The sequence below is a fragment of the Thalassophryne amazonica genome, chromosome 21 (assembly GCF_902500255.1).
Source record: "Thalassophryne amazonica chromosome 21, fThaAma1.1, whole genome shotgun sequence".
Taxonomy (NCBI): Eukaryota; Metazoa; Chordata; class Actinopteri; order Batrachoidiformes; family Batrachoididae; genus Thalassophryne; species Thalassophryne amazonica.
The window spans coordinates 15,477,566-15,494,622 of NC_047123.1; the positions used below are offsets into that span (position 1 = coordinate 15,477,566).

General features: G+C 41.6%; 1 protein-coding gene across 1 annotated transcript; it reads right to left on the minus strand.

The window, feature by feature from the left end:
* Positions 1 to 676: 676 nt before the first annotated feature.
* On the minus strand, positions 677 to 16,733 carry LOC117503611 (serine/threonine-protein phosphatase PP1-beta catalytic subunit-like). Its single transcript, XM_034162869.1, has 8 exons — positions 16,607 to 16,733; positions 16,181 to 16,312; positions 11,395 to 11,625; positions 9,201 to 9,305; positions 3,513 to 3,584; positions 2,160 to 2,311; positions 934 to 1,068; positions 677 to 861 (listed from the first exon to the last, which is right to left on the minus strand). The coding sequence occupies exons 1-8, from the start codon at positions 16,656 to 16,658 to the stop codon at positions 757 to 759; spliced, it is 984 nt and encodes a 327-aa protein (XP_034018760.1). The 5' UTR covers positions 16,659 to 16,733; the 3' UTR covers positions 677 to 756.
* Positions 16,734 to 17,057: the final 324 nt, after the last annotated feature.

Sequence of the window (17,057 nt, forward strand, 5' to 3'; positions counted from 1 at the left end):
CGACAGCCGTTAATCCGCTAACTGAAAAATTTATTTTAATAAAGCTCAACCGATAAACCCCTAAAACAATTTAGCAGAAGTTACAGCTAAAAGCTAAATAGATAACTTTCAGTATTGACTCCAGTACACTGGCAGCTACTGACAATGAGCCAACGCTTCTGTTTCAGATCATCCTTCTCTCAGCAAAAGAGACCTGGGCACCAGAGAACAAGGAAATAGAAGAGAATGTGTGCCTGTAAACGCTAAAACCTTCAAAATTAGTGCATTACTTTAAAACTAAAACATGATTCTGATATTTTCACTTTGTAAAACGACAGAGGTGACATTAATTTCAATAACATGTCCGGAATTAGTTTGTTTAAAATGTTAACCATGAGTCAAAATTGTCTGCCTGTGCATGACTCCTGTGATACGCCTGCAAGTCTGTATGGTGTGAAATTAAATGATCTTTTTTTTCCTCCCTCTTCCTTTCTCTCCGGTAGTCATCTCTCCTCTGCTGGAAGAGGATTGAGTTCTACCACTCATAGCTGTCTGTCTGCTACAAAACACAATTTTGTAGCAGACAGACAGCTATGGCACATACACACACACAAAGTAACTGGAAGGTTAACACTCAACGTACTTATAAAAAATACCTGCTGACAAGCAGAAAATACTCTCCTTGAGTTTGTGTTTACACATGAACAAGCTGGAAGGCTGGAGTGTTCGGCCGCCTGCGGGGACACGGGGACAAGCCGGACCGTCACCAACAGCTGCTCACCTCTTTTTTGGCACCTGAGCGGTACGCGGCGGCGTGACGGGACGTCCTGTGTTCACTCCTCCGTATTGGTACTTGGCTTTTTTTTCTGATGGCTTCAGGATCTGAAAAACGGGACAGGTCAATCTAAACACGGCTGCGGCCCGTGTGACGCTTTAACGGGTGCTGAGGTCTACCTGAAATGAACACATGAGGGACTCGTCCACACTCATCATGCCGCCTGCATTGTCAAACTCGCCGCAGTAGTTCGGAGCAGAGAAGAGCGTCACCAGCTGCCGTTTGGCAAAGAACTCGTAGCCGTCTTCGACAACCTGCACGGTAACGACACCATTAGGAGTCCGATGGTTTGAACGTCACGCTGAGGTGTCCTTTGAGACGCTGCGGACTCAGTTGTGGGTTGACGTGGAACATGACGGAGTTAAATTTGCTGAAAGAAGCACTTGTGAAAACCCATAAAACTAAAGCAACATACTAAGTATTCAGAGAAATACTTACAGAGTACTGTAGTACAATGCCATCTTCAAACAAAAACCTCAGCATTAAAGAGGAACTATGAAAATTTGCTCAGTTTTTCACTCTTTTTTGTTGGTCTTATTCTTCTCTACGGAGCTCCCCCTACAGCTTGGGAGTACATATGTCACAAAACGTGATTAAAAACTATGGGCCCTCCCCCTCATTCTCCATGTGCATTTGTTTTGAGAGCCAGGCAACACAATCTGTGGAACTGTGTCAAGAAAGCAACAATACACAGAACAGAGTTTCTCTCAAAAAATTTTCACTGATAAATCGATATTTATGTTTTATTTTGCTTATGTGCCAAATCAGTGAAGTTTGTTACATTTAGTATTAATGGGTTCCACCCAGTATGTTTTGAAAGTGTTCATCTCTTGAAATTACTGCATGTCAGCCTATTAAAAGGTATTAAATGTTGAATATGTTGTGATGTAATTTTTAATCTCTGTAGGCAACATGGACAAACAGCAATTTATGCCACTAAGAGTGTCATATTGTTGTTGGAACATGAAAAATATAATCTGTCATGCCTCACACAAATCAGATATTTTTGTGAGAGAAAAACAAATATTTTGGGGTCAATTTGGCAGCCATTGTGATATTAGGCACCATCTTGGATTCCACTGATGCTGTAAGACAGATCCATTGTGATCGGAGCATTTCAATGCAAAAGTAGGTCATTCTGGTAGCCATCTTGGAAAATGGCCACCATCTTGGATTTTCAAGTGGCCAATAAACCAGATTAGTTCAGTACTATTTTTTGAATCATCATGCCAAATCTAGTGCTTGTACCAGTATGTGCATGATGTTGGTGTAAAATTTACACTATCTGCTCCACTACTAGACCACACACTCATAAACTGTGACCTTTTGGCTGTTGGGGTGCTACCTGATGGGCTCTGCAGATGAGGTCCAGGTCATGCCGGTTGAGGAACTTACTAACCACGTCAGCCCCAAAGGTGAAGGAAACTCCCCGATCATTCTCTCCCCAACCCTGGACATCTTTGTCCGGGTCAGACCACAACAGATCACACAGTAAGCCTGAAACAAAGATAGAAATCAGTCAAACAACCACACAACCTTGTTATGATTCATTATTATAATTAATAATAAATACTTACATGCACTGGATTGGAGTAAGTGGGAAAAGACGAATGATTTACAACCAATCTCAGCACTTGGCCTTGCAATTTTGATCAGCCACCACACATTTTTGCAAATCTGACCAATCATTTTCCATACATTTACCAATCATAGCAGTCCCCTGTTCAACACGTTCAACCAACACAAAATCTTACATCTGCTAAAAAAAAAAAAAAAAAAAAAATGCATAAGCACTTTAATACAAAAGTGAAGGGAAACCGTTTTGCACATTTCGACTGCATCGAGCCCGGTGTACACAATTAGATTTTCGGCTATAATTGATGAAAGATTAGCACTGTGAAAGAAACATGGCGGCATCTTTAGTTGTGGCTCTGAAATGATGGTCTCACACTGCACTGTGGGACCAGTGTCGCCGACCGAACGGCCCCCGTCAAAACTTGGTCAGCCGCCTTCATTGTGCATGTCATCAAACGCGGTTCACTGATTATCTCCTCATTTCTGCTTCAAACTGCACTCCAGTCATGATCGATCTCAGCGACGGATATCTGAAGCTTTTGTACAATCATTTCCACATAAATTCAGCATTATTTCATCATAAAAGATGGAGGGAGTGATCAGAGTGCCGCAGCTACATGGGCTGATTGCTGTTGCGTTCACTGTGCGTTTTAAAGTGTCAGCAAATTTCGCCTCTTTTCTGCTTAAAACTGACTTTAGAATGATTTAAGAGGTTTTACCTTGTCATCTGATGGTTAATCATCCCATTATTCCCTTTGATCGTTTTGGGTGAAGAGAGTCAGACTCAGACGAGCTGGTGAGCTCCGAAATGATGCATGTGCAGTGGAGGCAGGGCGGGCTGATTTTTATGGGGGGACCATTCAGTCTGTGACACCAGCTTTATGATATGCAGCATAAAATGATGCAATATAGCCTGTGTGGATAGATTTTTGTTTTTTCCCTCCTGGCAGAAAAGCCCATGCTGTGCAGAAGCGCTTCATCCCAGTCCTTTATTAAATAAATAAATGCACATACTTCTTTCATTGTTTTGGTTGTCAGGGTGATGTGATGTGTAGAACCATTCAGTACTTTCCAGAAAGCAACATTTTTGTTTTCATAACCAAGAACACGAAGGTTTGCCAACCTGTGTCCGGTACGTCGGTGGGTCTCATAATGCGCCGAATTTGTTCCATGGACTGTAGATCAGGTGACAGCCCTGAGGGGAACAGATGAGTATGTGAAATGTTCCATATAAATCATGAATATGCATAAAAAAACATCCAGATCTCAGCAAAAACTACATAATACCCAAACTGTGTGTTGCTTAAGCAAAAGCTGCAAGATTCTGAAGCATCACGGCCAATCTTCAGGTGGGTGGAGATGCTGTTCTCCTGTCATCACAACAACATCCCAACAGTGACAGAAAATCCTTGTTGTCTCTCTGGAAATTAATTTGAACTGCAACTACAGCAGTGTTACACTGCTCTCTGTGCCAGGCAAGAGTCATTCTCAACACAATCCAGTTCCAGCTGCTTCCTGCTCTGTGGAGTCTTGGTTTCATGCTGGAGCAGTCAACCATTAATGGCTCTTGTAGCTCTGGATTCAACACAAGTGTGACTATCGGGGCGGCTTTGCAGCCCATGTTGAGTTTTAGAAAGCAGTTCTCTTGGTTGACATGTCTGCTCTGTGGGACATCCTGACAATTGATCCCTAGTAACATGCTGGTCATGAAAAGCAACCAATACACGAGTGCACAGCAGAGTGACTTATTCCCAGGGAATTTATCTTGTTGTGGAATCTGTCAAGGATGTGTACTGGCCTCTGCTCTGTTCCATGCTTACATTCATTGGATATTGGGAAATGTCATGGAGTCCACTGATATAGATGGCTTGGTCAATGAGGAAAGCTTTACTGACCCTGACTTTATAGATTATGACATCTGCCTGGCTTTGATGGATGGCATCATTGCAACACTTGAAAAGTTGCATGAGGAGACACTGTTTGGGTTTACCATTACCCTAAATAAAGACTAAGATCCAAGCTTTCATTACAATTTGAAAAATTTGGGTAACCACATTGCCAAAAGTGGTCAGGAAAAAAAGAGGGTGGGACAACCTCCCTGAGCATTTTTTGGTTTTACAGTACAAAACCTCAAGCAATGACTTCCTAGACTTTGCCACCAGATGTATGTCTCTATGTGGTGAGGGCAAAAATTTGTTGAGATCTTCAAAAGGACTTCACCTCTGCAGGAGTTCAGTCTGTGAGGACAATGGAGGGAGGTGCACGGTGATACTAACACCGTCCCATAGACCAAGTCTTCAGGGTCCTGGTGTTTCCAGTCTTGCCATTTACGGCTGGCCTGAACTCAATACTGCTGGACTGACTTCCTGACTGACCAAAGTGACACTTAGGAGACGCACAACAGGCATGACATTTTCATTGTGGGGAAACAAGAATTACAACACTATGGACATGTAGTGAGCTTCCCTGAGCTTGATCCACCGTGCTGAAGACCTCTGCACCTGGAAGAGGACAAAAGGATGCCCATAGATCACCTGGCTGCAGCAGGCAGACGGCTACATTTAATAGCGCAGGGCCACTGGTCTGTCTGGGTAGGTGCATGAGAGGTCCTGGGTGGTTCCAGGGGGTATTGAACAGGTTAGAGCGAGCATATGCTCCTAGACCTGACCTAACTAACGAGATCATGTACATTGTTACCCCAAAATAAATTTCCTGAAATGGGATATGTACTGTGCAACCAACATGTTTCATGAAAGTCAGTGACACTTAATTGTTCCCGTCAGTGTCCAATAATCTGTCTGCTCATCCATCTGCCAAAGAAAATTGCACAATTTTGGATTCAAAATGTAAAATTTTGAAAAAACTATTTCCAACAAACAATTTACTTGACTAAAGGACATCTCTCCATTTTTTAATCCATCTAGCTCAAATCTGGTGAGGTTCACCATTAAAACTGTGATCCATCAGGTAATCGCTGCAAGAGTTGAGGAATCACTTTGACCATGATGTATGAAAACAGAACAAGTTTAGTGATTTTCCTTAAAATGTTTCTGCCAAAGTATATTGAAGTCATATCACTGAAGTCTAATGTGACTTTATTGACAAGCAGAGTATATGGTGAATACACTGCAGCACGTTTTGTTTGTTGTTGCACATTTTGAAGGACCAAAAGTAATTGGACAGTTAGCTGCTACTGTGCTAACGTGACACTTGTCAGGCCGCTTCATCGGATCATCATTTGATGTTATGACTGAAATGAAAACAGCTGAGGGTGTCCAGTGTTGACACTTAACAGTGATTGCTAACTACGGGTGCAAAGGAACAAGCAGTTAATTGTGCTTGTTTTCAGAGTGGAAGGTTCCCAGTTCAAACCTCACCCCTGCCCACTTATGTAATATGGAGTTGCGCCAGGAAGGGCATCCGCCGTAAACATTGTGCCAAATCAAAATGCAGTCCCACCTCAGTTCTGCTGTGGCGACCCAAAGTGAAAACAAAGGAGCAGCACACTTACTGAGTTATAATTTGTTTTCAACTCATCACATCATCCTGTGGAAGTCATAAAAAAGTAAATATCCAAATATTTATTAACTTTAATACATTACACTGCACAAAGTGCAGGGGTGGTGGCCAAGTGGTTAGTGCACTTGGTTTCAGTGGGGCAGGTTCCCAGTTCAAATCCAACCCCTGCCACATTTCTCCATGTAATGTGGAGTTGCGTCAGGAAGGGCATCCGGCGTAAAAGTTGTGCCAATTCAACATGCACATCCACCACGGATTTGCTGTGGCGACCCCAAGTGCAAACACGGGAGCAGCCAAAGGCACTTACTAGTATATTACTAGGGATGGGTACGAGAACCGGTTCCTTTCGGGTATCGTTAAGAAATGATTCGATCCACCGACATCATTAAGCTTTGTGCTTAACGATTCTGTTATCGGTCCTTCAGAGCGCCCGTTGTTTTGGCGGGTGTTTGTCAGGAAAATGATCATTTCTCTACATTGATTACAGACCCTGCAGCGGGTCCGTGATCAACTTTTCTGCAGCGCGGCTTTGCTTTGAACCTTGAACCTCGAAGCGTGGTTCGCAGATTGAAGCAATGCTTCAGTCGATTGCTTCGTTTATTTCTTTCTTTCGCTTAATTTTCCCCCGCTAAAACCCTAAAGAGCATACGTCTGTGAGTATTATTTACCTTTTCTATGTTAAACCGATCTGTTATGGTCTTCTGAAACAGTTGATAGATGTATTTTATAACTTAAAAACGGGAGCGATGCTAACGCGTTAGCATGTCTATGGCATTTTCAATGTTAAAAGTTAACATTTAGCAATTGCAGCCGTCATCACGTTCGGGTGCATTTGTTTTCAAATTGTAATATTCCTTACATTTATTTTTGCTTATATATTAATAATCTAATGACTATTATATACAATTTTAGAGAAAGAGACCAAAAGAACCTGAATAGAAAGTGACTCTCACACCTCCATTTCATCCCTGTCTTATTTAAGTTTAATGACAGTTTGTTTCGGTCAAACCATATTTTCAGCTTCAGTGATTTCCTCCAGAACTATCTGCCAAACTGCTGCATCCTAGTAAGAGAAGAATACTACTGGAATGAATTTGAATAAGGAAAGTTGTATTTTTTTTTCCCACCTAAATGGATGCTGCACTCACTCCAGTTTATTGTCTGGAATAGTCCCAGATTGCATTTCAGAGCTTCTAGAATTCAAACATTTTCATACAGGTGGTGTTGGGGGGTAATTTTGGGTTTCAGCTTTTTTTGTTTTTCCCCACTTTCATCCCTGAATATGAGTTGTGATTCACTTTTGTGCGGATTAAAGTTACTAACTGGGACTCCTGTCTTGTTGCGAGAAAGAAACGAGAATCATCCTCCGTTCTGTTCACACAGCTCCAAACGTTGCGCGGCTCTCTGACAAGTCAAGATAGAACGATAGAATTCAGTCTGAATTAATAACTTCAAAGCGAAACAGTTTTGTTTATTTTTATTTATGTCCAGAGATCAAGAATACAGTGACTAATTTCATATTTATTTACTTTAAGACTCAATGAAATACATAGAAAACCTGTAAAGCCTACTTTTAGTACAAAATTCATGAGGTATCGATAAGGGAATCGATAATGAATCGGATCGATAAGCAGAATCGATAATGGCATTGATATCGATAAAACCTTATCAATACCCATCCCTATATATTACACTGCATAAAAATGGAATAAATGCAATTCTATTTGTCTACGGGGGGACTTCAAAAAGTTCTCAGTGTTACAAGGGGTTTAAATCCTTCAAGATGTGACCTGCTTCCAGAAAGGAGATGAAGGGACCAAGTGCATTGAAGTTCGGGGAAAATATATTGAAAAAGAATGAAAAGACAATTTTTATCCTGTTAGATTTTCTGAGTGAGGCAGAGAACTTACACACTAAAACTCGCATATAATGGATTCAAGTGGACCAGCAAATTTTGTCTGTTATAATCCAAATCCATTATATATGTAAAACGGACAAAATCCGTTATATGTAATGGATTACGTAGTTATAGTCAGGAGACGCTGAACGCTCTATGGGGAATCCCGGGCACCAATTAAGCTTACGTATTTCCTTGAGTAAACACCTGACCTTGAATAGGGACCTGCCTCATTTAATGACCAGGTCAAAACTTTATCTGAAAAAAATAAACGCCTGCCTTAAATAAATGCCGGGAATTATGTGCTTTATAGAGGATTATATTTGGTCGAGTCACTCTTTTTTTCTAAGCCCGCTGTGGAGTGGTACCTTAAAATCCTAAAGGTTGATTGATGCTTTTATACAACTCCGTAACTCTGCAGCCATGCAATGACATCGACATGTGCGTGACCCTTTTAAAGTGATCAGATGCACTGGTGGGCATCTTCATGCAATTTTCTGCAGGAACAGTGGCTTTTTCTGGATCAATTTGTCCCTCAATGAGATCCACTTCTTTATACAATCATCAACCTCCAAACCAACGTTATGTACAATTTCCCTCTAGGAACCGCAGCTCATTTGAGTGTCTTTTTCCAGCTCAGTGTTGTAAAATTGGTCATATTTACTTCTCTGCCACATATTTGATCCATGATCGAAATATAATCAGCGTACACACTGCAAAAACCTTTAAAATATGATGAAAGAAGGAGTGAAAGCAAAAAAGTGAAGAATCACAGTCTTTGCGGTTCTGTTATTTAGTAGGTGCCCGTCAGGCTGCCGAGAGGGTTCACAGCCACATAGAGGGCTCTGATCTAAAGCGGGTGTCTTTGGTTCAGCACAACCAGGGATATGTGTGAAACTTAACACCACATTACAGTGCAGGCAGCATTTTGTTAATAATCATCAGCCTTGAATAAAGGCCTTGTTTAGGTGCCGAGTTTGAGCATGGTTTGAAGAAAATAAAATAAAAGAAAAATGCCCGCTCTTTTAATCAAGGAAACACGGTACCCACTTTCCTCGAATCGGCGAGTGTCAGAAATGAACTTCATGTCATACCTCTGTTGCGACTGGACACGGCCAGACTGCTCTGTCTGGTTTTTAATGAAAATGCATTGCGATGGGACAGGGCATTTTGTCTGATGCGAGCGAAAATCTGTTACATAAAATCTGGTATATACGGTGTTTATGACATGGAAAATCATACAAAAGCACTGGGACTTTTGCGTTTGTCTGGTGAGTGCAAATAGCCGGTTTATATGATGATGGTTTAGGTGAGTTTTACTGTACCCCATATGTGAAATCCAAGTATGTACTATAACATTTTACCATAGTCATGAGTTTTAGTGACTCCACAAACCTCCATGGCAGCAGAAGATCTTCTCGTCAATAATTGCAGCAATGGGTAAACAATTAAAACAGTCTGTGAAGGTCTTCCAGAGCTTTATATTGAACCTGCGCTTGCCTGTAGAAAGAATAAATAAATTAATAAAGTTTTTTGATCTGTTGACATCATTATGAAAAAGCACGGCAGGTGAATCCAATGCACAACATCGGATTAATATGGGAAATGTTTCCAACTTTTACCTCATTACAGATAAACAGCAAATATCTTGTGAAATGACCAAAAAGTCCCAGAAAATACCGACGTTCACTTTAAAATCGGCAGCAACAAGGTTACGATATCATAAACACACACACACACACACACACACTTTTCTCTCTACCTTGGCTAAAAAGTGATGAAATTTTCCATGACTGAACATTTTAATCAAACAATGTGTCAATTCAGTTAGAATGCCTGTTTTATTCTCATATACAGTAAAGTTTTTAAAATAATTGTTATAAGACATATTGTTTTGATTGCTAGCTTGTACCAAGTTTACCTAACATTAACTGCTTTAAATTTGATCTGTTTTATTGTTGTGGTGGCCACAGCGGGTGGTCACTACACCGAGTCAGGCCCACTGACATATGTACACACATTATACGTATATGTATGGTGCATCCAGAAAGTAATCATAGCGCTTCACTTTTTCCACATTTTGTTATGTTACAGCCATATTTCAAAATGGATTAAACTTTTTTTTCCCCACAAAATTCTACACACAAGATCCCATAATGACAATGTGAAAGTTTTGGGATTTTTGGAAATTTATTAAAGAAAAAAACAAAAAAAACAAAAACAAAACCCTAAGAAATCACATGTGCATGATTATGCACGGCCTTTGCCATGAAGTTCAAAACTGAGCTCAGGTGCATCCTGTTTCCACTCATCATCCTTCCTCAACTCTGCCACCTAAAGGGCCTGAAGAGGGTCGACGTGCGGTGCAACCAGAAAACATTCACAGCCTTTCACTTTTTCCACATTCTGTTATGTTACAGCCGTATTCCAAAATAAAGTAAATTCATTTTCCCCTAAAAATTCTACTCACAACACCCTATAATAACAACATGAAAAAGCTGTTTTGAAATTTTTGCAAATTTATTAAAAATGAAAAACTAAGAAATCACATGTACTGAAGTATTCTCATATTTGCTCAATACTGTGTTGATGCACATTTGGCAGCAATTACAGCCTCGGGTTTTCTTGAATATGATACCAGAAACTTGGTGCACCTATCTTTGGGGAGTTTTGTCCATTCCTCTTTGCAATACCTCTCAAGATCCATCAGGTTGGATGGGGAGCGTCAGTGCAAAGACATTTTCAGATCTCTCCAGAGATGTTCAAAAGCATTCAGGTCTGGGTTCTGGCTGGGTCACTCAAGGACATTCACAGAGTTGTCCTGAAGCCACTCCTTTGATATCTTGGCTGTGTGCTTTGGGTCACTGTCCTGCTGAAAGATGACCCATCGCCCAGTCTGAGGTCAAGAGCGCTCTGGAGAAGGTTTTCACCCTGGATGTATCTGTACATTGCTGCATTCATCTTTCCCTCAATCCTGACTAGTCTCCCAGTTCCTGCCGCTGAAAAACTTCCCCACAGCATGATGCTGTCACCACCATGCTTCACTGTAGGGATGCTGCCTGGTTTCCTCCACACCTGATGCCTGGCATTCACACCAAAGAACTCAATCTTTGTCTCATCAGACTAGAGAATTTTGTTTCTCATGGTCTGAGAGTCCTTCAGGTGCCTTTTGTCAAACCCCAGGCGGGCTGCTATTTGCCTTTTACTAAGGAGGGGCTTCCATCTGCCCACTCTGCATCTTGATATGCTACACCTGTGAGGTGGGATGGATTATCTTGGCAAAAGAGAAGTGCTCACTAACACATATTTGTGAACAATATTTGAGAAAAATATTTTTTTTGTGTGTATATAGAAAATGTTTTACATCTTTGAGTTCAGCTCATGAAAAACGGGAGCAAAAACAAAAGTTTCAAAGTTTGCGCTTTAGATGATGACAAAGAGCTTACTTAGAAACCAGAAGATGTTACCTTCAAGTGACTAATTACAGTGTTAAATCAATTAATATCACTGATCTCATTTTACCAGAAAATCTGCAGATTATCAGCAGTATTTTTATGCATCTACATGGTGGACACATGTTTAGACTTACACTCATCATAGAAGCCATAGATGCGATTAATGGAGGCACACTCGTGGTTCCCTCTGAGCAAGAAGAAGTTTTCTGGGTATTTGATCTTGTAGGCCAGCAGCAGGCAGATGGTTTCCAGAGATTGCTTCCCTCTGTCCACATAGTCACCCAGGAACAGATAGTTGGCCTCTGGAGGGAAGCCTCCGTACTCGAATAACCTCAGTAGGTCCGTGTACTGTCCGTGAATATCACCTGGAACAATGTCATCACCGTAAGAGTCACTGAAAATCATGGACATTCACACATGACTACAGCAGCAAACAACTATCTCAGTAAAGATTTACAGGAGGTACAGAAACTCCACAGCAACAAGAACAAACACTTTAACAATGAGAAAGAGCAGCGAGAGATTGATTATTTAAGTGTCACTTGGTTTTAATCAGGTCAATGTGAATAACTTGGTTGATATTACAGAGACGAAAGCAGAAAAGTCACAAAAACTCAGAACTAAAGCTTCCTGTTTTAATATAAAACTGCAAAACCCTAAAATGCTGTGTCTTTCAATTATGCAAATTGCTGTCAGGTCGCTAATGAAGAAAAATAACCACTCAGACTGTCACAGTAACAAAATCTGCTGGACGATACATTGCCTCAGAAAATATAATATCATGATAATCATCATGATATTATAGTCAACATAATTTTTATGACAATCTAGCATAAAAATGCAAGTACAAACTTTCAAAGCGCATTGAACTTTTAGTTCTCAACAATATTCAACAATGGAATTGTACAACGGTGTTTTAGGGCCACATTGAATTTTTTTTTAGACTTCGAGAATAAAGTTGTAATATTACAAGAATAAAGTCGGAATTTTAAGACTTCGAGAATAAAATCGTAATTTTACGAGAAAAAAAGTCATAACTTTACAAGAATAAAGTCATGACTTTTTTCTCGTAAAATTCCGACTTTTTTCTGAATCATTTTGAGACCTCTGGGCTGAATAAAGCTGGATTCTCAATCAAATGTGTGTTGATTTGTCCCGATTAAAAACATGATCAGTTTTGCAGGACATGGTGTGATTTCTCCTTTGGAACTTTGCACAGATCAGGAAGAGTTTTGGGCTGCATACCACACCTCAGCCTGGTGAGGCGTTTTTGCTGAGCTTCTGCATCCTAACGCCATCACATATGCTGAGACACTGGACATAATTTCGTCCATTACAAGAACAGCTGACACTGTTACAAGTCAAACACTGACAATAATGGTGTGCTTGATCCTTGGTAAATGGACAGCGTCATACGCACCTACGAGAGTGACGTCACTCTTGGGATCCCTGAATTCTCCTACACTACAGGTGTGCTGTGGCTGCTTTGCATACACTCACCAGCCACTTTATTAGGTACACCTTGCTAGTACCAGATTGGATCCCCTTTTGCTGAACTGCCTTAATTCCTCGAGCCACAGAGTCAACAAAGTGTTGAAACAGTCCTCAGAGATGTTCGTCCGTATTGACATGAACCAGTCTGCCCATTTTTCATTAACATTAACAAGGCATTGTCATCCACACAACTGCTGCTCACTATCTTCTCTATTTCAGACCATTCTCTGCAAACCCTAGAGATGGTTGTGCATGAAAATCTCAGTAGATCAGCAATTTCTGAAATACTCAACCAGTCCATATGGTACCAACACCATGCCACGTTCAAAGTCACTGAAATCTCCTTTCTTTCCCATTCTGATACTTGGTTTGAACTTCAGCAAATTCTCTTCACGAAGTCTAGATGCCTAAATACATAGAGGTGCTGCCATGTGTTAATAAGCCACTGAACAGGTGTACCTAATAAAGTGGCTGGTGACTCTAGTCACATGGTATAGAGGGTTTTCAATCACGTGACCTATTTGCTCCCGTCTCCATCGTGGATTACTATGCGGCTGGCGCGTGAAAGGAAATAGAGAGAATGAAAGCTTATTACGGGACTTTAAACCCTTGACATAAAGCTGTTTATTGTGATTGATGTGTAGCAGTTGGTTCAGTGGATCCGTATGTTGTACCGGATAGTGAATTTAATGACGATGTAACGAAGTGGCCGGCAGTTTAACAGCGTAAGCTTAATATGGCCAGAACCAAGCAGACTGCCAGTAAATCCACCGGAGGAAAAGCTCAGAAGAAGCAGCTCGCTACCAAAGCCGCCCAGAAGAGCGCTCCGGCTACCGTAGGTGTGAAGAAGCCTCACCGTTACAGGCCCGGCGCTGACAGAGATCTGCCGATATCTCTCACCAGGCGCTGGAAGGGCAGCCTGCGGATCAGCAACTTGATGGATTTCTGGTAGTGGCGGATCTCTGTCAGCGCCACGGTGCTGGTGTTGTGCCAAAGCACCGCCGGTAGCTTGAGCGCTCTTCCAGGTGGCTTTGGATTTACGGGTGGTCTGCTTGGTTCTGGCCATATTAAAGCTTCCTTCAGATCTTCGCTCCACTGCTTGATGCAAAATAACTGCTAGTAGCCTGTAAAATGAGCGAACTGCATCATTTTTATCACCTCTGTTTGAGCAACCGACGACAGCTTCTGCAATTGTTCACCAAATGCACCTAGTGCATCACAGCGGCCACCGCGTCATAATTAGAGGTGGGCGATATCGGGAATTTTGGTATTGATCTGATACCAAGTAAATACAGACCCAGTATCGCCGATATCGATACCGATACTTTTTCATATTTAAGATCATAGATCCAAAGGATCCAAAAGACCTAAGACAGAATTTTGCCAAACATTGTACGTGACAAAAAAAATACTTTAGTATCACAATCAACATTTTTATTTAAAAAAAATATCGCTCAACACAATTTAAAACAAAATCTCCTGAGGTACAGGGCTGACAAACCACAATACAAGGGTGCGCTGCTCTGTGTTGTGTGACGCAGCGCTGCTCTTACAGAGAGTAGACTTTGATGAATCTGCATGCGCAGCAGTCAGTGCGTGCAGGAGAGAATAAAAGCTTGAGTATCGATCTTTTTACACGAGGATCGTTCAATATCAATACCAGCGTTGGCATCGATATTAGGATCAATCCGCCTTACGCATAGCCAAGGGTGGGCCTGGATGGGCCTGGGCCCACCCACTTGTCAGCCAGGCCTGCCACATCCAATGAGAAGGCTGAGTTGACACTTGACAGTCACCTGTTGTTGCCTCATTGTATTCCTATGATATGGCATTGCATTAGCACTGAGTGACAATAAATTTTGTCAAAAAAATCTGGTTCATCTTCTGTGATTTTTATTCATTCATTTTCAGAGTACAGTGGTCCCTCACTATAACGCGGTTCACCTTTCGCGGCCTCACAGTTTCACGGATTTTTTAGTGCAATTTTGCATGCTTTTTTTAAACGGCGCATTGTGTTCTGCGTCCTTATCAGGCGGGCCGGTCGCAGCACCAGTCGGCATCACCGTGATTGCTCTCACTGCCTCCGATGTGCTTTCTGCGGGCTCAGTAAATGCAGCAGCGGGCCACCTCCTCCTGTCTGTTGTGCGGAATTGCGCCAAATATGGCAACACGTCCAGAGATATGCTCGCTGTTTTGATCCGGATGTTGACCGCAATAACAACATGCACTGTCGAACGGCTGTTTTCTACTGTTAATCGGATAAAAACATCCACCAGAACATCCATGTTGACTCACAGACTGCACTCTCCCTTGAAAGAGAACTGACCGAATCGACTATGATGACGTGATAAGAGAGTTCAACAAAAACCCCGTCGTCTCCTGCTGTAGCATTAAAAGGAATCATCAAATGTAAGTGTGACCATTAATTACTTTTTCTTCTAAATAGGCCTAATTGTTAATATTATATTGCAACTGCCACGAATCATGTTGGTGTCCGTTCTGATGGTTTTTAATCTGTCCGCTGAGCCATGGTTTCCATTCTTTATCAATTTCATAATTTGGCCACCGAGCTAGCCTGTTTTCATGTTGCGGATATATTTTGAGTTTTTTATTTTAAAGGACTTTACGTGACTAAGCGTTGCGTTGCTGCTTGCATTGTCCATGTGGTGCTTGTGTCTGACACTTTGCATCTGTGTAACTGCACACAGCGTCTGTGCAGTTGGCTGAGATGTGTTCATCATTAAACTTGGAATTCATTTTTGAAACAATGCCTTATTTAAATACCTATTGACGTTTTGGGTTTAGGCCCAGCCAAGTAGGCTACCAGACTTGCGCTGAATGTGTGTGTGTGTTTGTGTGTGTGTGGCGCTGCACTGCAGCTTGCATTATCCATGAACAGTACTTGTGTCTGACGTGTTGCTTCTGTGTGCTCACTTTGCCAGTGCTGTAGGCTAAGTGATAACGTTGCTTGCGTTGTCCAAACGAGGCACACTTTTTCAAACGGTGTATTATAATACCTACACCTTACCTACAACCCCAAAGGTTGGGCCCGTCTGATTTTTTCTGGGCCCGCCCATTTTATGATTTCTGCCTACGCCCCTGTGATCCGCACACCTCTAGCTGTAATCCAGAATTGCCGCAGGGCGCAAAATGACGTGACTGATATGTCACGTCTATAAGTCCTCATCCTCAAACTGTGCAAAAAAAAAAAAAAAAAAAAATCACATCAGTCAGAAACTGTGGTCTTCACGTCCTGGTTTCTCATGATTAGAAACTGTGTCCTTTCCAGGAAGAAAATGTATGAATGTGGAATTGGAGCTTTTGGGTCTGAACCCTGACCTCAACCACAGTGAAGTTTGGAATCCTAACTCAGTGCAAGTTTGGTCTACCATCGTGTGGACATCAAACAAGGACAAATTTTCTCACCACAGATTTTCAGAGGAGCCTCGAGTTCCAGAAGGATGGGCTGGCTGAGGAAAATCTCCCGGGACTTGATGCAGAGTCCTCGAACCTCGGCCTCTGTCATCTGCACGATCTTCCCTGGACGACATCCTCGCACTGAGAGATTAAAAAAAGGCAGAATTTTCAAATGGGTTCAAACTCAAAGAAAAGAGTACATAGATGTTGGGAAAGAGATGAAAATCCACTACTGCATCTTTACAACAGCAAAGGTTTTCGCTTCTGTCGTCGCATTTCCAACATTAACGGAGGCTAATTGTTAGCAAGTGACTCGGTTCATCGATCTGAGGCACACGACGTTCGGTATTTGTTCATGAAACACAAAAAACGTGTGACGTAAACAACCCTTTAAAAGTGCAAAAGAAGTATAAAACACCACAACAATCCTTTTACCTTCCAGTAATCTCGATATGAGGCTGTCGACGTTCAGCTCGTTCTCTGCCATGTTGCACCCGGCGGAACATTTACGCCCTGAGCTCTGACTTACAGGCGATTTTGGTGTCAAACCTGCAGTGTTGTTGTCAAACTCAGAGATAAATAAACACTAGAAGGGACAGATTGCTGTCTTTCGCAATATTTTCATCCGCCATCTTGGAAGAGGGATTGTCATGATCCCTGTAGCGAAAGCAACACCGAACCACGTTCCATAAAAATGTGGCTGTCAGTGATTCACGATGCACAAACATGGGCAAAGTGCATCAGAAGACAACCTATTTTCTACAAGAGAGATTAAAGTTGAAAGAAACTAGCATTTTGGCTTAATTATCATTTAAGTAACATTAAGTGGGATTTTTAAAACTCTTCTCAACCTTATTTTGTCAAAAGTACAATTTATGGAATTATA

What these genes read in the sequence shown, in the direction of transcription:
- LOC117503611 (XM_034162869.1), bottom strand. Translation starts at nt 16,658, where the DNA reads ATGGCAGAGAACGAGCTGAACGTCGACAGCCTCATATCGAGATTACTG. An exon ending in CTATGGCTTCTATGATGAGT is followed by an intron (nt 9,306 to 11,394) that starts GTAAGTCTAAAC and finishes TTCTTTCTACAG; the next exon opens with GCAAGCGCAGGTTCAATATA. An exon ending in CACCGACGTACCGGACACAG is followed by an intron (nt 2,312 to 3,512) that starts GTTGGCAAACCT and finishes TCTTTGTTTCAG; the next exon opens with GCTTACTGTGTGATCTGTTG.